The following is a 26342-nucleotide window of genomic DNA, read 5'->3' on the forward strand; positions in this document are numbered from 1 at the left end:
CAGGCCTTCCCATCCCCTCAGCCCCTTCCAACCCGTCCTCTTGTGCTTGCTCAGAAGGAGCACCCTCAGCCAAGTTTCGGCTTTATGACTCTGCTTGACTACGAGGATGTGTGTGTCGTTCCTTTTGGCTTCCCATTGAACTCGCACTCCCAACAGCTCCTAGAGCAGCCAGTACCTTCTTGCTCCCAGCAGCTTCCCAGGGCAGAAGGAGCCCCCACAAAATTCACAACAGAAGTTAGGGGTTAGAAAAATTTATTTGCTTTTTTGGTAACAGGAACTGCTCATTTTCCAGGAAGGATGATGCCATCATACTGTGAGGGAAAAAAAAAAAAAAAAAAAAAAAAAAAAAGACAAAGAACCAAGTGAGAAAGCACTGTCAGGTGAAGGTGCAATGATAGCACTGCTGAAAAGCAAGCCCTCGTGTTCACTGCCAGCCAGCCAACGCTGGCAGGAAACGCCACAGGAGAGCAGCTGCTGCCCGTCCACTGTGCTGCGGCGCTGTTCACTTCCAAGCGGGGCTTTGTTCCGATGAGCACCAAACTCTGCTCATCAGCCCAGCAAAACACCAAGCCCCACCCTCCACAGGTTGCTCGCACCAGAAATACACTCGTCTCCTTCCCAGTCCCGGGATTTGGCCACAGCAAGCAGTGCCAGGCAGGAGGGAGGAGGAGAGCCCTTCAGCAGGAGCCTGCCCGGGCAGGGCAGCGCTGGGTAGGTCCGGGCAGAGCAGCCGGGGAGGAGCCTCCCGACTGCCCACCCCATCCACCTCGGAAAAACTATCAGCAGCCCCCGTCTCTGGGCACTTCCAGTCAAGCTTTTCTGCCAGTCTGTGTCAGAGCATGCTGTGGACAAATAACCAAATAACTTGTTTGGATCACTGCATCCTCCATGTCTGGCAGCTGAGCTCAGGAGCTGGGTCAGATAAATCCTAACCCTGCCTCCTCTCTTGTGATCCACGCACACAGAACAGCTCCAAAAACTGAGGGGGACAGATTTACACACGAGCTGACCCTTCCAGCTGTCCTGCAAGAGCTGCCCTTTCAAATACAAAAAAAAGGGGCATGAAGAGCACTCACGCTCCAACACAGCTTCTGCTGCCCCGGAGCAGCGACAATCAACCATCTAAGCAGCGATCAAGATCTCCAGCCCAGCGCTTGGTTCCAGCCCTTCCGCAGTGAAGCATTTTGCCAATACTTGCTAGGAAACCCTTGGGGTACAGAAATAAAGGTGGACTTTACCTTCTGCTGAAACCAGCGCATGGCTTCTTCCTTCCCAATTCTGTGCTTGGCTCCAATGTTGCCAGTCCTGCGTTTCTTGTCAGCGATGCTGAAACCAGGCCTGCCGAGCACCTGCCAGAAGAGACCCACAGCACTGTTTCGTTCTGCCATTTACCTGTTTTCTTAAACTTAACAGCTTTCTAGGAGGGAAGGCTAGAATTTCCACATCAGTAATGCCGCAATGCCTTGAGTCACATTCAAGACCGAAAGCATTCTCCTCTACAGCCGCAATGTACACCGAAAACGAAGGAGAACAGACAGGGACGGCTCCGAGGCTGACAGCTCGCACCTGCACTGACTCGGAGAAACCAAAGCGAGTGCAGGAGACACTTCTGCATACCCTCAGCTCTCGAGAACAGATGCACTGCACGGCACTGTGACACGTCTGGAACGGCTTCCCGCTACTGCGGGGACCGAGGCGCAGCAGAACGTGACGGCTCCGCTGTGCCAGCACCGCTGCGGCTGGGTGACCCAGCCCAGCCCTTGGAACACAGAGAGGGCTGCCAGCAGCACAGCCCGTCTCCCAGTCTGCGTTCCTGCGGCCCCTTCCTCCCCCAGACCTAGCACGGCTCTCCAGGGTTATCCCAGGAGCACCGGTAAGAGCCACAGTACTGGCTTCTGAAAAGGCTTTGTGAGGCAGGTCGTAAATCGAGGGTTTTACAGCAGCCCTGGGAAGCCCAGTTAGACTTGCACTCTGTTGGCATTTTCCTGTCTTCCGGCACCAAGCAGCAGGTTACTGTGAGCAGCTGTCGTTCTAGGCTCCTTCTAGAGCTCCCACGCAAGCCCAGTAGCTGCAAGAAGCGGGGAATACGCACCACGTAGAAGTCCAAGCCGTAGATACCAATACTGGGATCGTATTTAATCCCCAGATCGATGTGCTCCTGGATTCCAAAGCCGAAGTTCCCGGTATCTGAGAAGTTGTTTTTTCTCAGCTCGTATTCTCGCACCTGAAACATATTTCGTTACTGACCCCGAGTAGAGTAAGAAGTCCTGCATGTTCTACCAACCGCCACCAGACCCCCAACTTGCTGTCTTACAGGCTGCTGTCTTTAGCTTTAAGAGCCTGCTCCCACAGCCAGCTCATACATCTCAGCAGGAAAGACGGAATCTCGAAAGAATGGAGCAACTGCGCCCAGCAGCTCTTAAATACGGATGAGAGAGCATCCAGGGAAACAGCCTGCGTACCAAAGCTGCCACCTCAACCCTTACCATCCATGACTGACGCGTAACTAGATCAGAGGCAGCATTCCAAAGCACGCCTATTTTCAACTGGTCCAGATTAAGTTTTGTTCTTTCACAAACCAAAGATCCAGACCAGGCAAATTCTCACCTTCAACCCCTTCTCCAGGATCTCCTCTGCTTTGGCCCCGCGAACCGTGCAGTGAACGGCAATCTTCTCATTTCTCCTGATTCCAAAGGATCTTACAGTGTATCGTGCTGTAGGCGGCAATAACCACACTCAGGGGCTACGCGAACAGTTCCCACCCGGGAGATTCAGAGCTTCAAACCCGAGAAACTAGTTTAAAGGAAAAAGGACCGAGGCACCCGAACGTTCCCTCCCTGGGGATGTACGCAGAACAGCGGCGCGAGTCTGGGGGCGGAACAGAACTGACAGGAACGACCACCAGAACCGCAGCGTTTAAGGCCCCAAATCCTCCCGAGGCCCACGTCGGAGCAGTCCCCTCCCCGGGAGCCACGCCGCCACTTCCCCCTCCGCGCGCTGCAGGGCGGCCACCGCCGAACCCAGCGGACGCACCGCTCCCCCCCTCACCTTTGGAGAACACGGGGGTCTGGCCCGTCAGCTGCTCCAGCACCTTGGCCGCGCGGGTGAGCCTGTCCCCGCTCTCCCCAACGCAGATGTTGAGGCAGAGCTTCCGGATGCGCAGCTCTCGCATGGGGTTCTCCTTTTCACCCTGGTCTTGCTGTGGAGAAACGACACGGGGGAGTAACGGGGGCGCCCCGGGAGACGGCCCACCGCTCGCCCCGGGGCTGGAGAAGGCTCCGCCGCGCCGCTACCGAGCCCTGCTCCACCGGGGGCGAACCCCAGCGCCGCGGCCCAGCCACCGGGCAGGCCGCGGCCCGTCACGGCAGCCGCTTCCCCAGGGCGGCCCACCGGCTTCTCCTGGCCCATCCCGGCCCCGCAGCTTTCCCTCCCGGCCTCCTCCGCTTCCGCTCCCGCCCGCACTGGCCGCGGGCCGGCCGAGCCCCGCCGAGGGCGGATGGCGGCGGATACAGACGGCTCGGCTGGGCCCGGCAGCGCCGCCACTCACCGCCATCTTGGGGGCGGGGAAGAGACCAGCACGGCGCCGCCGCGGGGTCTTATGGGGCGGCGCGGCGCCCCCTGGCGGCCGGAGGGCAGCGCTGTGCCGCGGCCGGTTGCCGGGGCAACCGCGGGCGGGCGTGGGCCCGGGGACCCCATGCGGCCGCTGCGTCCCGCGGGTGCGGGGGTGCGGGGGTGCGGGCGGCCCTGCTGGGGCCCGGGCCCGGCCTGCACCACCCTGCGCTGCCCCCTCTGCCCTCGTTCCACGGTGGCGCAGCGGCCTGGGGTCCTGCCAGCACCCCCCCCGGGGGATGGGCCCCAGCGGCCTGGCCGGGAGATGCTGCACCAGACGGTGCCGGAGCTTCTCCGCTCCCGGAGCCTGCCCACGCACCCCCGAGTTCCTTGGACCAGGCCCGGGAACATATTTCAGTTCCCCTTCACTCATTCAGGGAGCGTTTGTGGGTTCCAGATCTCTGCATGGGGTCTGGAGCCTCTTTTTGCACCCTTTGGACTCAGTTTGGAGCAAGCAGGAGTCACAGCCCACTTCCTCGCTGCGGTCAGCTGCGAGCAGAACAGAAAACAGCTTCTCTGGGAAGCGGGTAACTGACTTCAGACCCCTTTTTGAGTCCAAACATCTCTTTCAGTGGCGCGTTCTGAGCTGAATGCTTGCCATGAGGCTCTCGCTCTGAGGACGACACCAGCTCAAGGCTTTCCCTGCTCCTCCCCTTCCCTGCCTCCTCGGGGCCATGCCCAGGGCTGCCAGGTTGAACTCTGAAAAGTCCTTGCTTGTTTTTTACCCCAGTTCTAAAAGGGGATGAAGGATGAACAAATAATCAGCTTGTCTCATTAAGAAGAGAAAAAAAAAAAAAGTGTTAGGAGTCTCTGTGCAGAGGGTGAGAAGCCACTAATTAAAAAGTAACATTACTGCTTTGTTATCGATTTACTTAATCTAAGAACAGCTTTGCTAGAAATAGCCAGAGCTCGGCTGACAACCAGCTTTACCAGCACCCCGTGGATCCATTTAGGATGAGTCCACGCGGCGGCGATCCTTCCTGCGGGCAGAGGCTGAGGGCAGGGGTCCAGGCAGGGCAGTGCGGGCGGGAGGGCCGGGGCCCCCGAGGGGAGCAGGTTGGGATCACAAAGTGGGTGGCGCGGGGTGAAGGTGCTGGGCGCTGCGAGAACCAGGGCGCAGGCAGGGCTGTGTAGCTCACGCCGTGCCCGAGGACGCCACGAGGGCCCCGGGAGCGGGCAGGAACACACGGCTGAGCTTTGCTGCGCCGGCGAGAGCAGGGTAGTAGAGGGCTCCTGCCCGACCCATGCCTGTTTGCGGCCCGTTCCCTCGTGTTCCGTCCCACGCTCGTGGCTCTCGTTGCACGGCAGTGTCCTCCCGAGCCCAGTCTGGCATGGTCCCGCTGCCCAAGGCTGTGTAGAAGACCAGGCCAAACAGGTTGATGGCTGCAGAAAGGAAGAAGGCGTTCCTCCAGCCAGTCTGGAGATCCCAGGAAACAAGAACAGGTCACGATGGTATCACCCTTGCCTTTATCTCCGTGCGGTGACAACCCAGCTACTGCCACCCGGGCCACTGGCCTTAAACTCCTCTCCATGCTCTGCCTGCTACTGGTCCCAACAACAGAAGAGCTTTGCTCAAGTCGAGACATCTGCCAGACCCCCTCTTGTTGGAGAGGCGTTTCCTGCCTCGGCATTTTTGGAAACGTTGTGTGCTGCGCTGAATTCTGGAAGCTTTCCTGCCTGGCACAGAGCTTCCCCCTCGCCCCACTCCCCATCTCTAAGTACATCCAGATGGGGCCCACGTGGAGCTCTTCCTGAGTCATCCCTGTGTCCTCAAAACGGTCCAGAGCTCTGGAGTGCTGGGTGTGACACGGCACATGTTCGCTGGGAGGGAGGTTGGCTTGGAGCAATTTTTGATTCAGGGTGAAGAAAGGAACGCATTTCTGAGAGCAGCCCTGTGCTTTCTTCCAGGGATGTGCCTGTGGTTTGTGGCCCCAAATTTCCTGGCTGACGAGAAGTCCAGCTGCGGTAGGAGCGGCAATTCCTGCGACCGTGCCGAAGGTATTTGTGATTCCTAGCAGGAACCCTGCATATCTGGGGAGAGGAAGCAAAGATTTCTTGAGTGAGGCAGAGAGGAAACTGTCACAGGAGGGGAGAGGAGTAGGTGCTGCCAGTCCTTTCCCTGCTGCTGAGATTCCCAAGCAGAACCGGCGGGTCCTTAGGCCTGTTTAAAGAGAGTCCACGGGCTCACCCGCGTGGATGCTGCCTGTGCAGGAGAAGGGCTGCTGAGCGAGCAGAGGGGCTTCATCCTCCCTGCCTCCACGTGGCGCTGCATCCTCTGCTGCCTGCTTCTCCTCAGGAAAACTTCCAGGCCTGCGGGGAAGGGAATTTCAAACATCACCAAACAGGGGGCAGCTGGGGCCCCCACGGGTGACACCTGGCATTTCCTGGCACAAGCACGTTGTGAGCACAGCGATTTACCACAGTCTCCAAACGTGGTTTGTAACCCTGCCCACAGCAGCCCGGCAGCGCAGCGGGGTCTCTCCCGCCCTGGGGTGCTCCCGCAGACGCCCGGGGGTGCCCGCTCCTCGCTCCCGCCCCGTCCCGTCCCGTCCCCGCAGGGTAGCTCACGTACGGAGAGAGGCGTCTCCCCCCGCCTAGAGGGGGCCGACGAGGGCCGCGGGTCTCCTGGCTCCGCGTGCGGGGCCGGGGAGAGGGAGGCAGCCCCGCGCTGCGGCGGGATTCGGGTTTTCAGGGACCCGGGCGGGATGGGGCAGCGCCGGGGCTCGAACCCGGGTCCCGGGTGGGAACCCTGGGGCCACGCCCCCGCCTGGCCACGCCCCCGCCTGGCCACGCCCCCGCCTGGCCACGCCCCCGCCTGGCCACGCCCCCGCCTGGCCACGCCCCCGCCTGGCCACGCCCGCCCTCCCCGGCCACGCCCCCCGCCTGCCCCGTGCCGCGCCAGTCATGTGCCCAGGCAAGATGGCGGCGCTCACGGCGGCGGTGCTGGCGGTGCTGGGGCTGCGCCTGGGCTGCGCGGCCGCCGCCGCCCCCGCCCCCCTGGTTATCTGGCACGGCATGGGTGAGCCGGCACCGGCGGGCGGGGCCGATCCTCCGGTAACCGCTCCGCGGGCCGGCCGGCGGACGGGGCTGCGCCGGGACCCGAGCAAGGCCGAGGCGAGCTCGCACCGCGCTCCGGTGTCCCGCAGCTCCGCACCGCAGGTTTCTGCGGGGGGCGGGGGGTGCCGACCCTCATTCCCCGGGCCCGCGTGGGCGTCGACGGCTCCTGGCCCCGTTGCAGCTGGGGGGGCTGGCACATTTGGGGCCTGGGCCGTGGCGTGACGGGGCTCCGCCGTGTTCCCTTCCGCAGGAGACAGCTGCTGCAATCCGCTAAGCATGGGCTACATTAAGAAAATAGTGGAGAATAAAATACCGGGGATTTATGTTCTGTCTCTCAAGATTGGAAGCAACCTGATACAGGTAACCGCTGTGGCTGGCTTTTCTGCCGTGCGGGGTGGCGCCCGGCGCACGGAGCGGAAGGTGCGGTGGCTGTTGCAGCTCTGGCTCCGCGAGGATGTGTGTCATCCTTTCCCTGCTATTTTTTTTTTTTTATTTCTTTGTGAAGTAAACAGCTTTGACAGGTAGAAACCAATAAAGTCTAGATAATACCTGCAGAAAAGAATTGGGGAAACCCAAATCCCTAGTCTAAATCGGATTAATATGCAAATCCCCTGATTAGCTCACCGCTCTGGGTAGTACAAAGGCACGCAATAAGATGCCGTGCTAGAGCAGAGCTTTGGCCCTGGATGTCCTCTTTCATTTACAACCATTTATTCACTCAGCATCTTCAGTGTAATAAAGACATAGACTCCTTCTGCGCCTTCCTATTTTTGGCAGTTTGGTGTAGCCCTGCAGAATTTCTTTAAGTAGTCTCTCAGGATAATGGCGATGTGTGGTATTTTCTGGGGTCTGGAAAAGATGGATGAAGGCTGATTTTTAAATATATACATATACACACACACATATACACACACAAAATCTGCAGGGACTCAAATTGGCAAGAAGTTTGGGGAAATGTCCCTGTTTCATATGAGAGAGTTTTGGCAGGCAGAGTCGGAATAAAGGCGCGGGGAAGGGAATATCCGGGTGTGAATTTCCCTTCTGTTGTGTTGTGACAGTGAAGGTCCTCTTCCAAAAGCAGAACCGATAGCAACCTGTTTGCAGAGGCTAAAATAGCGTAAGATGTTGTAAAGGCACAGGCTGTACTTCCTAATCTGGCTGATCCCGCAGGACATGGAGAACAGCTTCTTCATGAACGTGAATGATCAGGTGAGAGAGGTGTGCAGCCAGCTGGCGCAGGACCCTTGCCTGAAGGGAGGCTACAACGCCATGGGCTTCTCCCAGGGAGGCCAGTTCCTGTAAGTTTACACTTCTCTTTCCTTTCCACTGATTTTTCAGGGGTTTTAGGTTCTGATTTAAAACTCTCTTGAAGTACTAAGCGGATGTAAGCTGACAAACCCCTTTGTAAGGGTAGGAGTGCTCCAAAGGCAAGACTGTGTTTGCCTGTAGCGCAGCTCTCCGGGAAGGGTTAATTCTCTTTGCACGCCTTACCCAAGTGCCGAGCCCAGGAAACGGCAGGCAGGGAGCTGCCTGTGAGCTAGCACTGGTGGCCTGGCCACGCTCCGTCTTTCTCTGCAGGCGGGCGGTGGCCCAGAGGTGTCCTTCTCCTCCCATGCTCAGTTTGATCTCCGTTGGGGGCCAGCACCAAGGTAGTGTCCTTTTAAACGACCTCCCCTCCTAACCACTGTGCAGGGTGGGGGGCTCTTGTTGGCAGGAGAAATTATTATTTTGGCCTCTTCCTAAAAACTGACTGCTTTCTTGGGAATTAAATTGTCCTTTTGTTCCTGTCTGAATCTGGTGATCTGCTCTGGCCCAGTTGATAGCCAACGACATTGTCTTCTGTCTTGTCTGCTGAACTCACACTGAGAAGGGACCTTTGTAAGCAGAGGACTTACTGTCTGGGTTGAAGGCTTTTATACTTTGGAAGCACTTGGGATCAGTTCTTTCAGGAGAAAAAGCGTTAACTACAGAGCAACTGGGTCACGAGGATATTCTCCAGCTGGCATCTGGAAGGCTAGAGCCTCAAGGAAAGAGAGGTGCTTTTAGCAGCAGATTAAAGAGGCAGAGTGAAATGGAGTTCATAAGCATACAGTTAAGATGGCTGGCAATGAATTTCAGATACTCTCCCCTGAGACGGTCCATGGCTTGACTCCATTTTTGTAGTGTAGTGGGAAGACTCGCAGGGAGCCGTCCAGGAGCGCACGGACGAGATGGACGGTGTTCCACTTGTCTGCGCGGCCCTGTTCTCCGGAGCAGTACCCTCAGCTCAAGAACATGGTCCGTTATCTCTGTGTGTAACAGTGCCCAGGGGAGGAGGGCTGTCTAATGAGATTGCAGGATTAAAGGCTGTCTGATCCCTGGGTAATGCTTGCCGCCACGCTGTAAGAGGGTGGTTCTTCACCAGCCGGAGGGATTAGGGGATTTGAGTTTGGCTCACCGAGTTGTTACGTGTCTGCACACCCCAGGCGTGTACGGCTTCCCACGCTGTCCTGGTGAGAGCTCCCATATCTGTGACTGGATCCGAAAGACGCTGGACCTGGGCGCCTACACGCAAGCTGTTCAGGAGCAGTGAGTATATCCGTCGGGCTGCCACGGCGGGGGCCGGGCCCACGCGAGCAGCTCTCTGATCTTTGCTTTCTCTCTTTGCCAGCTTGGTACAAGCAGAATATTGGCACAACCCTCTGAAGGAGGAGGACTACAGGAAAAACAGCATCTTTTTGGCTGACATCAATCAGGAGAGGGTAGGACCTGGCTGGTGATAAACGCTAGCAGGAGGGCAGAAGCCTTAGCAGGGAGGTCTTTCCCGTTAGCTCTCCCTGGCAGTAGCTTTGCTCCCAGGAGCATACGAAGTGGTTTTGCTGTTGGATTTATGAATGAGACCTGTCCGCGGCAGAGCGGTTCCTGCCTCACCGCGCTCTTTTGGAGCAGTTGGTGTAGGTACACCACGTGCTCGGTCCACCCGTCACCTTTCACGTGGGCAAACCCGCTCCCTCCCCGGGAAGGCGGGGGGGCCTGTCCCCTCTTTACAGCCTGGAGAAGGGGCTGCATGCCCTGCACGCAGCCAAGGGCGGCCGCTGACAGAAAGGCACGTTCCTGCCTGCTAGGCTGGTGCAGTGCGGGGTTTCCTCTGCAGGTGCAGGGCAAGGTGGGGCAGGTGTCTTCCCTGAGCTGTCCCGGGGGCTTCCCAGGGACTTGCATCTGTTCTCTGTTGCCTTTTCATCCAGGGCATCAATGAGACCTACAAGAAAAATCTCATGGCTCTGAAAAAGTTTGTGATGGTGAAATTTCTCAACGATACCATGGTCGACCCTCCGATCTCCGAGGTGAGGCGGGCAGCGGGTGCTGCTTTTGGGTGGTGTTTTGGTTCTTGCTTGCTCGTTTCTGGTTTGCCCTTTGGTGGCAGAACTTGAGGCTGAGGAGGAGCAGGCGGAGCACAAACGTAGGCCTGATCCTGCTCTGCCTGCAGCAGAAGATGGTGAAAGCCTGCTTATCTCCCAGGAGCCCTTTGACAACTGTTTCTTTATTTTTATTCTGCCAGTGGTTTGGCTTTTACAAGAGCGGCCAGGCCAAGGAGACCGTCCCGCTGAAGGAGACCTCCCTGTACACGGAGGTATGTTCTGCTGGGGGCTGAGGGGTTTCTGCTGTTTCCGCTCTGTAGCGTCCCCGGGGCCTCGAGAAGCTCTAAACCCCACAGCTCTGCTCCGTTTGCTGTCTCTGCGGTTCCTGGGGCGCTGCCTCCTCTTGCCAGTAGCTGTTTGGGAAGGCATTTCCCTCTAGGCTAGATCTGGCAGCGGGAATTACAGTGGTGGTCTCCTGCCTGGCTCAAGATCCCCTTCAGCATCTGATTAATGAATTCTGCAGCTTTTTAAAACTCTGTTTATCCAAAATGCCTTTTTCCCCTCTCTGAGAAACCTTGAAGAGCAGGGGTGGAACCCACTCTAGCCTGCCGGTCACTTCTGCTGCAGCAGCCGTCTCTGCCCACCAGCGCTCTCCCTGGCTGTGGCAGGGCCCCAGGAAGCCACAGTTGCGTTCTGTCCCTGCAGGATCGCCTGGGGCTGCAGGAGATGGACAAAGCAGGAAAGCTGGTGTTCCTGGGGGTGCAAGGGGATCACCTGCACTTCTCCGAAGAGTGGTTTTACACCACGATCCTCCCCTTCCTGCAGTGAGGCCGGGGAGGCACCCTGTGAGAGCACGGCAGTGAACAAAGCCCCCGCTGTGCAGCAGCGCGTCCTGCGTTCAAGCCTGTGGGGATCAGGGGAAGGGGAGGGGGCTTAGCTCCACAGTTCCACAGCGTGCAGAGGAAATACACCTGGTGATGGCGAAGAGTCGCTGTGCGAGAGGCTTGTTCTCCCTCTTCCCCGTTCCTCACGGGTGCAGTAGCAGTGTTAACCCAAACCACTAGTGCAGGAACGCTGCATCTCTTTCCAGGGAGCAGCACGTAGACTTACCTGGCTGTACGCAGAGGAAAGGTGTTGCAGCCTGTCCTTCAGGATGGGGAAAGGGCCAAATGCAGGGGTTTCTGGGGAAAAAGGCGGGTGTTGAATTACACGGGTATTAACAGCTTGACCAGTTTCCAACTAATGGCTTGTTTTACGCACTTTTGTACAGCAGCTGAAACCAATAAAGAACTTTACAGCTAACCAACTGAAAACAAAAAAAGGGTGAGACTGGGCAATTACTGACAACTTGATTCAGGGGGAGCTGAGGAGAGTCTGTATGCCCCCGGGGAACGTACGCAACGCGGGTCAGGGGCATCTGTCCTACCCGAGGTCCCCTGTGCCCCAGAGAGTAAACGAGAGCCACTGTAATGAGCAAGTTGGCATTAACTTTATTCTATCTTCTGTATAATCTTAAGTACATAAGAAAGGTTTTTTTCACAAGCCTCAGGAGAAGACGAGTACAAGTCACAGGACAGTCTCAAAATAAAAAAATTGCATATTTTTTTGTAAGTTTTGTCCTAGAGAAAAAGAACATTGACACTTTACAGAGGAAATGCATGTAAGATATGCTTATGCCACCCGAGACGCTGGAAGAGTGAAGGTCAAAGCAGGCGCAGCTCCCTGTATGGGTCGGTACAGTACTGTGTTAGATACACGCCTCTGCCCCAGGGCCCTGGAACAGAGGCTGCGAGCTTCCACCAAAGTAAAGAGCCAAGCAAGGGGAAGGGGGAGGGTGAGGGGAGTCACTTTATGGGGACCGATGGCAGCGATGAACCGCCTGGATCCAGCTCGGGGATTTCCAATACTGCACGCCTGACCCTGGAACGAAGGAGACCCTTCCTCTGCAGAAGGGACAGCTTCAGAGGAACTGTCCTGGAAGACTGAACCTGAGTCCAGCTGCTCTGAGAAGGAAGCCCTGGAGCAAAGATTCCCTGTGAGGGTGGAGGGCTCGTGGAGTAAGAGGTGCTCAGCTCCAAGCTACCAGCCAGGCTGGGGGGAAACCGCAGCTGCCCCACTGCAGCCTTCCTGGGGTGCTGGTTCATAGCAAGCCTCCTGTCATGGCACGATCAGAAATACACTGAGCTGGTAGGAATGATGAAAGAGAAAGAGCGGAATGCTACGGCCCAGGTCCTCAGCCTTTGGTCCAACAAAGCCATTCCCACGTCCCATGCCACCAGCTACTACACAGAGCTGGAACTGGCAGCTTCCAGGACCTTCTTGAGACATCTGCCATAGCAACGGGGTGCTCTGGCCCCTGCCATAAACCATTACTTGTTAAAAAGGGGACAACATTCCTCTCTCACGTGAACAGTTTGCTTAAAGGCGATAAAAAACAACCCGAACAACACTCTGAAAGCCAACTGCCAGTACTGGCTGTGAAGTTCACCGAAAATCTGATTTGAGCAATTGGTGCAGTTAGATTGGAGAAGGGAGAAAAAAAAATACACCTTCCTGCTAATAGATGTGGACGATAACTCACCCGCCACCTACACCACACCCCAGCCAGAGGTATTTCAGTGACGGCAGGTCGCTGTGTCTCTCGGGTAGAAGAGAAGCAGTTTGAGAGCAGAAAGGTACAAGAAATCTAAGAGAATCATCTGAAAGCAGATTTGTCCCACAGCAGGGCCAAGGGAGGGCATGAGCCTTGGAGATTTTCTGCTTAGCCAGCAATTTCCGTCACAGTGGTAACCAGCTTCTGGCCGTTCCACACCGTCTTGAACTGTTCTGGGACAGGGAATTCAGTCTGGAGGGTAAAAATAAAAATCAGTTGTCAAAAAACCAGTTTATGACTGAGACTAGTGACCACTCTCACTGCTTTAGGCACTTTTTTCCTTAGACAACACACTACGTCCCCTCCTGTACCACAGACACTGCCTGTTCTGCCCCCAGAGATTCTGAGGAAGAAGAAACTCTCACGAAACAGCAACTCTCTCACTGTAAAAAGAAACAGCTCAATTGGCTGGTTGTAGCATCTGATCATCGTTCACAACCTCCGAGTCTGGAATTGTCCCTCCAGACCTCACTGTAACGGCAACATTGCCGGCAGGGCTCAGAATGCAAACCCTGCCCTGCACTGCCCCAGCCTCAAGCAGACTGCAACGATTTCAACATTTAACACTCACAAAGTCACCGCCCTCTGTGGGAACAAGGACGTTCATCTCTGATGACTTGGCACTGACGATTTCGCAGTCTAGGGAGTTCTTGCTCAAGTACACGTGGCAACCGTCTGTCTTGTTGATGGAAATCGTTGGCACTTTACCCATGACCTGGCAGAGTGGCCAAAGCAGCAGTTAGAGGAGCATTAGCTCGAACCGGGCAACCACAGCGTTTTCAAGGCAAGAGGTTTGACTCCAGCCCCCCAGCTGCAGACATGCTGTATTCAAGTGCTCCACCTTTCGCAAAAATCTGAAGTTATTTCCCGTTTTGCTCTCTTCAGAACAAAACCACAGTGAATACTGGGCAAACTGACCATCCCAGCCCAGATAGCAAAGCTGGAATCAGAGCAGATTCTACGGCTGGCCTCCTGCTTTGGCAGTCGCTGCGCGCTGCGCGCTGCCCGCCTCACACAGACTGTTCTATCTGGAGCCCTGAAGCAGCTCAGTGAGGCAAATGTCAGCCTTCTCCTCAGGGCTGAGCAGGATGAGCTGCAGAGCAGTAGGACAGATGGTGTTCCATGAACGTTCTCCACAGAGACACATTCCTGTCCTGGAAATAGAACTACTCAAAGCAGCAGATGCCACAGACACCCTGTCGTATGGCGCATCAGTCACGCTCCAGGCAGAGAACAGGTCACAGGCACTCACCTGAACTTTAACGTCCCTGCTGTTGATGATCTCTACGATGCCCACCACGTCATCGAACACCAACCCTAGCTTCTTACAGTTATCTGCAAAGAAAAGGCAGAGGAGGTCACAGAAAGGTTTTGGAGATTCAGCTTCCGCAAACAGACCGGCACGCAGAAGCAGTTTCCAGGGTTCCTCCGCTTACCGAGGGTGATGGAGTTGATCTTGCCTTTGATTTGGAGTGTGCTGTTTGTGCACTTGAAAACATACGCCACCTGCTTCAGCTCTGTGTCACTAATTACCAGGTTAGGGGCGTTCTCCTGGTTTTCCTGAAAAGGCAGGGAAAACACACTTGATTTTTGGAATGCAGATGAATTAATCCATGTGAGCAGCGGGCAGTGCAGCCCCTTTAAAAGCGCATTGCACGCAGCTTCAGGCCGGAGCCTCTTAGGAGAAAGGTCCTCAGGAGACCCTCCTTCCCTGCCGCAAAACTCCTCCCTCCCCCAACTCGTGGATGCCAGGCACTCACCACTCGCCACTTTTTGCCTTCTAATTCTAGCAATGCAGGTGCCTTTGGAGAGGTTTTTTGGGAGGGATTAGCGTTACAGGCCGGTTTGGGAGCAGTGAAAGGTTTGGGTCCACTTCTCACAGGACCCCCTTGGCTCTTCAGTGCCGGATTCTTGTGGGTCTTCATGTCATCTGAGACATGTCTTAAGCCTGCACGAGAAGTCAAGCCTGAGGTCCAGCTCTCCTCCAAGAATGCAGTTTCACAAGCACCAGACACCAGTGATTACAATACTCATGACAACATTTTTCAAAATGCAAGTAAATTATTGAGACTGGGCCTAAGTCGAGCACAAGTGACAGCAAGTGAAAGAGGAAGCAAGAGACGCTGACACAATATTGACAGGAACCCAGGATGCACTGTAGAACCAGAAGACGCCAGCTCTTCCATTCTGCAGCTGGAAAAAGCCTTGACGAAGCACCTCGCCCTTGTTTCACGGCTGTCGATATGCGAACCAGGTAACACAAAAGGGATCTGCTTTGTGCAAGTCTGAACGGCGGCACAATCGCACCGTTTGTACCGGAGTTGTGCAGGCAGCCAAGGGGCTCACTCTCCGCTCCAGCTAGAGATGAATCTCTTGCTACGCCTGACAGAGGAGGCTGAGAATACCAGCTCGAGGCCAGATGGCCTTTTGTTACCGCAAGCACACCCCCTCAGCAGACGTACTGAAGGCCAGCAGCCACACAAGGATGCCCAGCACAACAGTACTCGCGTGCGGCTGCGCTCCCTCCGCCAGCTATTTCCACCTACCCGAGGTGATCCCTTCTCCCCGATTGATCTGGGCGAAGAGCGCGGAGCGGGAGGCAGAGTCGTCTGCGCCGGAGCTCGTGGGGGCAGGAGCAGGTGGGGGAGGAGGGCCTGGCGGGGGCGGCGCAGCCCCGGCGGGGGGAGCGGATGGTGATTTAGCCCCTTCTGCTGCTACAGAACCCTGGAAGACGGCAAGAGGAAAGACAATTGCACAAGCTCCGTACCTGCTGCAATAACCACGCAATGCTCATCCAGGACGCCCCTGCAGCCGCAGCCAGCGCTTACCGTTTTGTTCCAAGTCAGGCCCGTGGTGTGATACTCTTTGATGTAGGCCTGCAGCTCCGTCCAGATACTCAGATAAGCTTTCACCCAGTCCACGTGCTTTTTATCTCTGCGGACACAAGGAGACCATGAGGAGCGCGCAGGTGCACTTGCCATTAAAACTCCAGGGCTACAAACAGTTCTTTACACCTCTCCAGCTCGCAGCCTACAGCCAGATACAGCTGGGCCAGGACAGCAGCCTCACAGCGCCAGCCCTGCGTCCTAGCTGCAGTGTTAATCTTGCACCCACAGCCACCGGCCTGCCCTGCGCTGTAACCCGTGTTAACTGAGGAGCCTGGTGTTTCTGACACGACCTGCTCCCGAGACACAGCGTGCTGTCCTGGGAAAGAGCTCAGCCAGCAGACGATGCTGGGGCAAGAGCAGCAATACGCCTCCTACCAGAGATGCCAGCTGCAACGTGAATGCAGGGAATCCTGTCCTGAAGGATCAGGAAAGAACAGCTAAGTGAGGCTTTATAAATACGCCCTGCCTTTAAAAAGGAAAATTATTTAAAGACCAAGGCAGCTGTGGTTAGACACTGGAGCAGCCCCTACGCGCCCAGTTAGCTGTGTTCTATTAGCTCTTCAAGAGAGAAGGTGAACTTACACATCCTTGTACTCCTTGAGGATCCGGTTGGTGTAAAACATGGCAGCATCGGTCATCTCCTTCACGTAAGGACCAGGCTTTGGAGCCTACAGAAGGACGGACACATTGGTGTGGGACAGCTGAGCAGGGAGCCAGACTTTTCCCACCAGGCCAAGGAAACCCCTCCCCACTGGAGTTCTTACCATGGCCACCCAGCCCAGGGCTGGGATGCTCTCGCTGACAGCTGATAAGTGATTGAACATTTTGCTACCACGGTTTTTCTCCCTGAGACTCTGCACCACCTGGATTTGCTCTGAAATGGGTTTCAGAAGCGATGAGAACGTGCTCTGCGGGACAAGAGGGATAACGACCATTAAGAACATTAGTACGGCTCTGGGATGGCTGCACACGGTCCTTGGCGGCTCTGCTGAGATGTCGGTCACTCGGGGGAAGATTCCAACTGGCACGAGTTACCACTACAGCTCCTCTGCAGGCCTGGCCCGCCCTGCAAGCCCAGCTCGGTCCCACAGCCTCGCTCCTCCGGGGCTGAAGTCACGGCTCCCAACCGGATTGGTGCTATGGGAGTACGCCAAGAACCGTGACTCACGCTCATTCCAGGAGACACTGACAAAGCTTGTTAGTAACGAGGACAGAAATAGCTTTTGCCTTTCCTGGATTCTTTCGTTCCAAGATAGTTTGTCAATTCTTTCCCCTCCTTTACAACCCTGCCCAGCACCCTCTCTCTCTGAGGGTTTTGGCAGTTTGGGATCTACAGCCTGCGTTACAATCGAGTCACGCCAGTTCTAACTCACCCTGTCAAGCTGGACTTCAGGATTCAAGTTACTTCTCAAGCCAGCCCAAGCCTTGAGTATTTAGGTGATAACAGTTATTTCTGTGTGCTGTTCACTTGGAGCGCTGACTGAAAGTGCTTACAAGTCTTCTGGAGCTGGAGCAGAGCACTCAACTACACGTTTCCAGAGGTGCCTCTCTGGCAACTTTTCTGTCCTCTAAGATCAGAAATTCTCCTGCTGGTGGCAGCAGTGAGGGACAAATTTGGGCAAAACTTGCTTTCCAAAGCCTGCGCTTTTCCATTTGCTGTCCCCTTCCCCTGTCCAGTAGAACAGGGAGGTTCAAGGCCCACTGGCCAGGCTACACTTTCAGAAGCCCCAGCCTAGCACCGCTGTCAAGTAAGAGGATGGGGAAATTCTTCACCACATGCAATGAGAGTTCATGCAGGTTGCATTTTAAGCTGGCTGCTCCAGACCTGACCGGACTCCCGGAAGACAACCTGCAAAGACCTGCACTAGATCAAGGTAGCGGTTTGTTCACAATCCTTTATTTAAACAATGTGCCAGTAGAATTTGTACGCAGATTCGCAGACTAGAGGCTATGCAGCGTCCCAGCAAGCCCAGTGAAAGATAAACAACCCTCCAATGCTGAGTTTGGGGAAAAAGATGCAGATATATTTTGCAGAGAATGGGAAAGCAGCACAGAAATCCAGCTACCACAACAGCAGAAGCCATGACTGAGTCAGACAATAACCGCAAAGAAAACCAAGGGGGGATCCTGTTGCTCAGGAAAAAACAGTTCTCAGCAGGAAAGAGCCAGTACACTCAGGATCAGATTCCCCGTCACACGTCCTGCTGAGAAGCAGCAGCCTAGGGTAACACGTTAAATTACCTGCTAAGGGCAAATCAATCGTAAAAGCCCAGCTATTATTCAGAGACCGTTCAAGAGAGACAAGTGTCTGTTACGCTTTAGAAGTTTAGCACCTGAAAGTCTGTAAGCGCCGCATAATGAAAAGCACGTGCTGCGCAAACCCCGCTGCGGCTCCTGCCTCAGACAAGTTCCTGTCTGCAGGTTGCATCTGCAGGAACAGTGATTGCGCAGTGCTGGTGCCGGGTGAAACTCAAGACAGGTGACGCTCACAAGCTGCTCTGACAGCCACAGACCACTTGGTGCTCCAATGAGTGGGAAGTGCCAGGTCTGCAGCTCTACGGACCAGCCTCTGGAATTGTGCCCAGTACTGGGAGAGCACCCGGAACAGTTCACGCTTTCAGCAAGTGCCACCTCATGGACGCAAGCGTCTCCAGTCCTCCCCCGGTTCCTCGTTCAGAGGAACTGTAACGGCCCAGGCTCCCCCACAGCGGGGGTCATCCCCGACTCTGCGGCAAGGGCACACAAGGTTCCCGACGAGCGATTTCCCAGACTTTGGCCAAGAGCTGATTTCCCAGACTCACCTCTGCCGGCTGCTGATGTTGAGATGCCATCACCAGAAGAGCCCTCTCACTCATCAAGCCCTCGTGAACCATCTCAGCCTAGGAACAGAGAGAAAAATTAGAGCTCCCCTTGTACCCAGCCTAATGCTGACAGTCATTCAAGCCCCGCTGCCCCCAGCTCCCGGTCTGTAAGAAAGCAGCTATGCTGATCTCAAAGCATAAATTCTTGGAGATGCCCATCCTCAAAGAAAACTCCAACGTAACGGCTCTTGGGCTGGGCAGTTCACTGCCTCCTAAAGGCACGCACCGTGAAGAGAGCTAGGCACCTAACAGAGGAAGATTTCAAGAAGGAGGTTTGATTCATAGTGTGTGTAGGTGGCAATCTGCTGGAGGTTATCTCGGCATCTGCATCTGTTTTGAATCCTCGAGGATTATAAACATCCTAGAATACAGCTCTGCAGGAACGCAAACACCACCAGCAAACGTGGCCCGTAACGGCCCTGAGGAACCAGCAGCAGCTATTTAGAGTGGAGGGAGAACGTGAGTCCTTACGTGCTTCTGCACATCCCCGCCAATTTCTTTGCTGATCTTCATGTACTCAGCTGCGGGGCCAGCTAGAAGGGCGTCGAAAGCCTGCACGTACTGAGCCACTCCTGCGGAGAAGGAACCAGAGCACAGGTCTCACCGAGAGGCGCGGGGGGCTCCTGGGCTGGAAGCGCTCACACGCGTGCACTGCACCTCCCACCCGGTCCGCGCTGAAACCCCCCGATCTCGTCCACCGAGCGCAGGAGGCTCAGCTCCAAGCACGCAGCTGAACGCAGCCAAGGAAAGCGTTGCAGCCACGGGAAGTCCTTATCTGAGCAGGACGGTAACCACAGGCTTCTCTGCGCTGGCGCAGTACCTGCTGCGAAACTCACTTCCCCTCTGTGCACAGCCAGGAGCCCTCTGCACGCCCCGCGCGAACATCACCCGCCCTGCCACAGCTGCTGCCGCCGTCCGACACCACCGCTGACGGATGCCTCAGCCCAGGGACTCCCGCGGGACAGCGCTGCTGCGGAGGAGCTCTGGGCCTTACCTTTGGAAGAGCCATCTTCACACAGGCCAGGTCCTTGGCACACCGTCTCCAGACGCTCCACAGCCTTCTCCAACCGTTCAACCAGCCTTTCCATATCTACTGCTGTCCACAGCCTGCACAGACAGACACCGTTATTCGCACCCTCTGACAGCACGGAACTCGTAGCCCAAGGATTGAAGAGGCTTTATCTGCTGTCTGGTACGAGCTCGACCAGTTCCAGAAGAATAATTTCTACCTAGCCCTGCACGCGGATGACGGACAGCAGGGTGCCCTCACGTTAGCAGGGACGTTCAGATTACGCAACAGCCATGCACACAGCCACTTTGTACTGCCCCAGTCGCGCCTCAACGGCCACATCATCTCACTCCCTTGTAAGGGCTTCTTACATGTACAAGGACACTAAGCATGCATATTCTAACCTCGTATTGACATCACCCACTAAAACAGAGCTCTGCACAGATCTCACTGCACTCAGCTCTTGGCCAAAGTCCCAGCCTCGACCATAGAGCAAATCAAGTACGACTGCTTCGCTGGGAGTTCACGCACTTCACATTGGAACTAGTGGTTTTGATTCTGCAAACGCACCCGCAGGGACCGCTTGGAGCCTTGAATTCCTCCGAGGAACATCCGTAACTCCAGCATCGCTACAGTAGGGACCATCAGCGCGCAGGACCAGCCACCCTGGCACACGCTAAGACGAGCAGCTGCACGAGCCAAGGCCACATAGCTGCTTCCACAACAACGCGCCCCTCTTCGCCCCCTCCCTCCACAGCCCTTGGTGTCTGCGCTGCAGAACCCGCCCTGCAGGCACGGCTCAGGAAGGCAACCGAGGCACACATGTCACGTGCAGCGTCTCATCTGGAGGAGTCTTGAGTGTCACATAAACTTCCCGTCAATTATGGCTTTGCAGACTGCACCAAGAGCAAGACGAGTCCCGCTGCAAGCACACTAACGCACAGGGAATGCGGGGAGGGAGCAGCAAGCCACCACCAGCAGTTTTATCTTATCACTCATTGAAAGATCTTACAATATGAATCACCGCCACGGCCTGGACACAGCTTCCTCCTTTCTGCACAGCCTGTGAAAGCTCAAAACCCTGCCCGAGGGAGAACGCCCTGCCCAGCACGCTCCCCAGCATACCTAAAAAGGAAGCAGCCGCGTAAACCCTGCCCTCGACAAACCCATACCGGATCTCCCTCCGAAAAAAACCCTGCAGTTCTACCTAGGCTTCTGCTTTTGCTCACAAGCCTTCTCAGCCCTGCTCCAAAGTGCACATTTTCACCCCGTTTCCAGAGGATGTGGGGCAGATGCAGCCTCAGTCACCAGCGGCGCTGATGTCACAAGACAAACAAGGCCGTTTTCCACCCCTCTGTCGCCTGCTTGCATCAGGAGAAGCAGCACTGATGTGGGGGGCGGGGGCGGAGGAGAGGCCGCCCCCCTTCCAAGAGGAAGACAGCGGTTTCCTCCCCTGTGTGAGAGCAAGCCGCAGGAGATACCGCGCGTAAAACCGGACAGCAGTAGCTGGATGGCTTCCAGCTACAAAAAAAGTTCAGAGAGGCTGGAACTTGTGGGCAGTCGCCCATGCAACACCAGTAATGAATACCTCTTTTTTTATTCTGTACACTGTAGAAATCCTGCCCGCGGGATTGTCGGTGCTCTGCCGCACCCGAGGACGAGGCATTCGGAATGGGGTGCACGTCTACAAGCGGGAGCGCAGCCAGGCGCGGGGCTCTGCCTCCCCCGCTCTCAGCACACTAGAAGAATGGTGGGTTTTTTCCCCGAAGAGCCACCTGTTAAGGAAATTCTCCTGAGCTTTGAGAGTGCAGCAAGATAGAGGGGTGTCACCGGGGGTTTCAGGAAGGACAAAGCTGCTGTTCTGCACCGCCGACCCCCAGCGCATTCCACGCCAGGCTCTAATCTGATCAGCCCCATTACCGAGTCGCAAACTGCATTTCAGATCAGGATCACAAACCAGAAAGTCCGGACGGAAAGCTGCTCCCGACCCCCGGCAATAAAACACGCTGTTGCGAGGAGCACAGCGCATCGGCTCTAGACACGCTGCTGGGATCAATGCCCTTTAACAAGACAGCAGTGCTTGAGCTTCAGATTCCTCCCAGTCGCCCTGCTGGCTGCCACGTCCTCGCTGGCCCTCACTGGTTTCCCTGACAGGAGCCATGAACTCACAGGGCTCCATACGAGCTCTGGGAACCTAGCAATGTCTGGCAGAGGGTGAACCCCTTTTAATTTCTGTTTAACGGGCAGCACTGGGACAGCTCACACGGTGAGCCACTTGGTAAAGTGGCAGCAAAACCAGCACTAAGTGTGGGCAGCACGCAGTCCTAGAGCGGGCAGCCCTGTCTCAACTCACCCTTACTACGCTCTGTGCCGTGGATGCAGCTCTTCCTGCTACCTGCACACCCACCCGGAATGAAATAAAAATATTCAGCTGTACAGATTAGAACCTAACCATCAGCAGCAGCCACAGGCTGCAAGCCAGAGAGATTAATGTTTAGCGACGGAAAACATGAAGATCACAAAGCAGACCAGCTTGCGCTACATCTAAACAGTGTTCTGTGTCCTGACCCCTCTGACTGCAGAGCAGCCTGGCAGTAAGCGACAAACCGACTTCACGGATCTCGGCAGTAAAACGGGATCTCATTTCCCTTCTCACAGATCACGGAAGAGTCACTGTTGTTCAGCGCATCGTCCCGTGCTCAGGAGGAACGCGAAAAGCTTTCACGCGACACCACGCAGCCGGGGGTGAGAGTTCTGCAGCTGACAGAAATGCAGCTGAGATGAAGCTCTCCCTTCTGGAATTTTAGTGCAGGGTTTAAATCTAGGTCTCGTCTAAATGGAATTGAACTTTGACGACCAGTGGAGCAGAAGCTATGGACTCGCAGCAAACGCGCATTTCACCCCGGGCCGGAAAGCCCGTTCATTTTCATAGCACATTTGGTTAATCTATTAACGAGCCTTTACGTCCACCAAAGCTCGGGAACACGGCTTTGAACACCCTGTACAGCAAAGGGGCTTTCACCCACACCCCGATGGCGCTGATGGACCGATCAGAGCAACGAAGGGAAGGGATGTTATTGGTAAAAACACGAGCTCTCATCCCAAAGCCGGGATGTACAACCCCAGTAAGAGGGGTTTCCTGTTTGGAGAACATCAGGGAGTCGGCACGTCCCAGCCAAAGGCCAGTCCCCAGAGAAGTGAGTGACTTCTCGTAAAACCAGCATAAGTTAAATTCGTCCAGTTGCCTGAGACAGCACGCTAACCTGAGGCCTCGCTTCGACATTCTGGAAGGCACAGACGTTACTTTTATAGCCAAAGCAAGGCAAACCCACGCCTCTGTGCAGATTCAGCCGTTGTGAAGGCCGACAAACTGCTGTCAGCAACACAACATTTGCATCAGCTACTTCCTGTTTCTGCAGGCAAAAGGAATAAAGATGGGACAACTAAATTAGGAACATACCACAGTTTATTTCTGAGCTGACACCGGAGTATCTCGGGGGAGCAGCTACCAGATGATTTCCAACATTTATATCTTCCGAAAGCCCAAAGATTTTTTTTTTTAAACGGTTCAGCTCATCGAGCAAGGAACTATTTGAAGCAAGGCAGGACTCAAATGCCTGGCTGCAGTCAGTTGTCAGGAGCAGCCACGAACACAAGGCAGCTACTGCTGCCCCCGCAGCTGCCCGGACGGAGATCTCAGCTGGTTCGGTACAATACGTGTCGGCGTTGCTCCAGAACCGCGGTGTCTGCTGCTGCTACTTCACATCTACTTAATTTAGAATACCAAAAAAAAAAAAAAAAAGAAAATCCATCTGGACCCTATTTAAGCTCTCTCAAATAACAAATCCAACTGAAAATGTTAGTGGACATTTTTCCTCAAACATTAAGAGATGGCTGAAGCATCACTTCACGCTGGAGCAAACGCAAGGACTCCTTCATCACCATTACACGAAACAGGGATCTGCACTTGCCAGACCCTGCTGCTACGCTCCTCTCGTCTCCGTTCCCTGTCAGGGCGATGAATCCACCGGGGAAGGAATGAGGATCTCGGATCCGAGCTAACCTAAGCTAAACACAGGACACAGCGCCAGGCTCCGTATCAGGAATTCGGAGCACGGAACCCCGTCAGCATCCCTCGCAAGCTGCGCCCGCCCGAGCGGAGGCTGCTTGGCTGAACTTTGTTACGTGAATAATAGGGGTATTTTTGGCTTTCGGAAAGCTCAGCAGTATTCCAGGGACACGAGGATCGCCTGGGGAAGGGAAAAGTAGCTTCTCGAGGTCGTCGATTGTTGGTTTTCCCGCGATGTGCACCGATAGCAAAGGCCTGGGGCAGCTCCAGAACCCGATGTGCGAAGCGCTGCGACCTGCCGCCCCAACGCCCGTCAGGTTTTTTCGTTTCGCCGTCACAAAATCCAAAGCCACCACTCGCGCGTTTCTCCTGTCCCCAAAACGCCGAAGGCGGAGGAGGAGCCAGCAACAGGCAGGAGCCGGGCTCTGCCCCCGGCCCGGTAAGAGGTGGGCACACCGGCAGCTGCGGCGGGCGGCTGCATCCGTCCCCGGGCACGCACGCACCTCCCGAGAGCCACCCCCGAGCTGCCGCCGGCCCCGGTAACCCACCGGCCGCACCACCGGCCACAGCCGGCTCTGGACACAAAGCAGCCGCGGGCACAACCGGAGCCCCCGCCAGAGCGGGAGCGTTAAACGCCTCGCGCCGGCACCGGCCCGCCCAGCCCCGCTGCCGGCACGGATCATGGCGGCCCCGGTCATTTCTGCCGCCAGCCGGCGGAACCGGGGGGCAGGGACCGCCCCGGGCCGCCCCCCGCGGCAGGCAGCGCCCCCGCCCCGCGCGGGAAGCCCCCGCCGAGGCCGAAGCCGCCCCTCCCGGTGTCACGGGCGGCGGCGAGCCCCGGCCGGGGGGGCTTTCACCGTTCTGTGACCCACTGAACCGCAAACCACCGCGTCCAGCGCATTCCCCCCCCGCAGCCGAGCCGCCGCCCCTCCCGGCTCCCTGCGCCCGCCCAGCGCGGCCCCGGCAGACGCGCACGGAGCGCGCCCCCCCCCCCCCAGCCCGACCCCTCACCGGCGCCCCCCGGCCAGCCCCGGGGCCCAGCCCGGCCGCTGCCTCCCGGGAGCCTCCTCCCGCCGATACCGGCTTCGCGGCAGGGCCCGCAGCCGCGGCAGGGCCCGCAGCCGCGGCAGGACGCCGTCCCGCCGTGCCCCGCTCCGCCGCTCACCTCCCCGCCGCGCTCCCGCTCCGCCGCCGCCGCCGCCCGGCGCCGCCCAGCACCCCCCGCGCCCGCCGCTTCCGGCCCCCGCCCCGCGCACCGGAAGTGCGCACGGCGAGGCGCGGCGATGGCGGGGAGGAGCCTCGATCGGTTGCCGCCTTGCGATTGGCGGGTGGGGTTGGGGGCGTGGCCGGAGAGAGCGAGGGGTGGGGATGAAGGGGCGGGGTCTCCGTGGGGGGCGGGGCCACGGCGGGGGGCGAGGGACCGGGCGGGGTGCGGGCGCCCCGCGGAGGGGCTGGGGGGTCCGGGGTCCTCCGGCTGCCTGAGGCCCGCACAGAGCGGCTGGGGGGGCGCTGAGAGCCCCGGCTGGGGCAGCTGGGACCCCCCCGGGGCAGGTCTGGGAGCGGGGGGGGCTGCAGTCCCCCCAGGAGGGGCTGTCGGGGGGTGTGGGACCCCCTGCGAGGGGTTGGCGGTGATTTGGGGTGCGGGGGGGGGGAGGCAGGGGCACTGGGAGAGGGGTTGGGTGGAGGTGTGGCTGGGGGCTGCATCCTGACCCCCAGGGCGGGGCTGGACGGGCCGGGCCCGCCGTGGGGAGGGGGATTGGCCTGGCCTGGGCTGGGCGGGGGCGTCGGGGCTGCCGAGGGGTCCCTGGTTGTGTCCGGGGGTCGAGGTCGAGGCCCCCCCACACTGTCTGCTGGGCGCGAGACGGGACAAGGGGCGCGGGGGAGCCGCTGACATCGGAACAGCTACGCCCTCGCAGGGGGGCACCCTGGGGGGCTCTGCGCCCCTGCTGCCCCGCACGGGGGCTGGCGGCTGCTGCGGGCCCTGCGCGGCAGAGGCGGTGTTACCTTTGGGGTGCGCCGGCCCATCCCCAGCGTCAAACAACTCCTGCGAGGCTCCCGTGCTCCCCTGGGTACGGAAGCGTTTTGGAGCCTCGTGCTCACAGACCCTCTGCTCTGAGCATCTCAGAGCACCGGGCGGAGAGCGAATGGAATAAACCGTGTTCTCCCGGCTGCGTTGCTGGAGAGACCGGGGTGGTCAAGGGAAAAGTAGCTCGGAGTCGGGAGAGGTGCCTGGAGCCAGCAGGATTGTTCCCACAGAAGGCTCCGCTGTCTGCTTGTCCCGTCAGGGCAGGACTTGCTCGAAAAAGGCGTGTGCTGCCACGGTTGGAGAAAGGGCGGTGGTCCTCCCTGCCTGCGGCGAGAGACGTGGAGCTTTGCTCAGAGTTTTTGGGTCCAGGCAGCCCCGGGGAGAGAGCTGAGGTTGCAGACTGAGAGCCCGTCCCGGCGAGGGCTGGGACGCGTTGGCAGGACGGGAAGGAGGAGAAAACCCTGCGAGGGCGGCTGACGCTGCCACCGCTTCCTGCCCTCTGCTCTGCTACCGTAGATGGGCACATCTGCCGCAGCGCGCGGTGGCAACGGGGCCCGTCCGCCGCCGCGCTGCCGAGCGCAGACCGGGACCCTGACCGGGGCGAGCGGGAGCATGGCCAAGCCTGGGATGGGCCGAGGGCTGGGAGCGGGATGGCCGGGAGCGGGATGGCCGGGAGCGTGGCTCTGCTGACATCTAGTGAGGTTGTCTGCTCCGGCTTCGTGCTCCCTGCGAGCTGGCGAGGCCTTCAAAGCCCTGTGAGGGTTTGGTTTTTCTAAGCAGCCAGCGAGCAGGAATTGTGTGTCTTCTTGGCGAAGACCCAGCCCACCACTAT

At 57.4% G+C, this 26342-nt stretch overlaps 3 protein-coding genes across 5 annotated transcripts; 1 reads left to right on the top strand and 2 right to left on the bottom strand.

Annotated features, from left to right (window-relative positions):
• Nucleotides 1-235: 235 nt before the first annotated feature.
• On the bottom strand, nucleotides 236-3622 carry RPL11 (ribosomal protein L11). Of its 2 annotated transcripts, none has more exons than XM_086765179.1 (6): nucleotides 3548-3622; nucleotides 3049-3199; nucleotides 2608-2714; nucleotides 2093-2224; nucleotides 1239-1349; nucleotides 236-311 (listed from the first exon to the last, which is right to left on the bottom strand). In XM_086765179.1, exons 1-6 carry the CDS (start codon nucleotides 3551-3553, stop codon nucleotides 282-284), a joined length of 537 nt encoding a protein of 178 aa, XP_086621305.1. In that variant the 5' UTR covers nucleotides 3554-3622; the 3' UTR covers nucleotides 236-281. The 2 variants fall into 2 exon arrangements, with proteins under 2 accessions (XP_086621305.1, XP_086621306.1); XM_086765180.1 differs by lacking the exon at nucleotides 3548-3622 and adding an exon at nucleotides 3391-3423.
• Nucleotides 3623-6513: 2891 nt separating this feature from the next.
• Nucleotides 6514-11306, top strand: PPT1 (palmitoyl-protein thioesterase 1). The gene is made up of 9 exons (XM_086765322.1): nucleotides 6514-6628; nucleotides 6917-7026; nucleotides 7837-7964; nucleotides 8245-8315; nucleotides 9132-9234; nucleotides 9317-9407; nucleotides 9891-9989; nucleotides 10205-10276; nucleotides 10710-11306. The coding sequence occupies exons 1-9, from the start codon at nucleotides 6514-6516 to the stop codon at nucleotides 10830-10832; spliced, it is 912 nt and encodes a 303-aa protein (XP_086621448.1). The 3' UTR covers nucleotides 10833-11306.
• Nucleotides 11307-11471: 165 nt separating this feature from the next.
• Nucleotides 11472-24687, bottom strand: CAP1 (cyclase associated actin cytoskeleton regulatory protein 1). 2 transcript variants are annotated; one of them, XM_086765319.1, is made up of 13 exons: nucleotides 24650-24687; nucleotides 19401-19513; nucleotides 18878-18978; nucleotides 18347-18424; nucleotides 16310-16453; nucleotides 16128-16213; nucleotides 15486-15591; nucleotides 15204-15381; nucleotides 14418-14605; nucleotides 14094-14217; nucleotides 13910-13992; nucleotides 13229-13372; nucleotides 11472-12849 (listed from the first exon to the last, which is right to left on the bottom strand). In XM_086765319.1, exons 2-13 carry the CDS (start codon nucleotides 19492-19494, stop codon nucleotides 12766-12768), a joined length of 1410 nt encoding a protein of 469 aa, XP_086621445.1. In that variant the 5' UTR covers nucleotides 19495-19513; nucleotides 24650-24687; the 3' UTR covers nucleotides 11472-12765. The 2 variants fall into 2 exon arrangements, with proteins under 2 accessions (XP_086621445.1, XP_086621446.1); XM_086765320.1 differs by lacking the exon at nucleotides 24650-24687 and adding an exon at nucleotides 24496-24514.
• Between the last annotated feature and the right edge of the window lie 1655 nt (nucleotides 24688-26342).

Source organism: Chlamydotis macqueenii, chromosome 22 (genome assembly GCF_036417535.1).
Source record: "Chlamydotis macqueenii isolate bChlMac1 chromosome 22, bChlMac1.mat, whole genome shotgun sequence".
In the NCBI taxonomy this organism is placed as follows: domain Eukaryota; kingdom Metazoa; phylum Chordata; class Aves; order Otidiformes; family Otididae; genus Chlamydotis; species Chlamydotis macqueenii.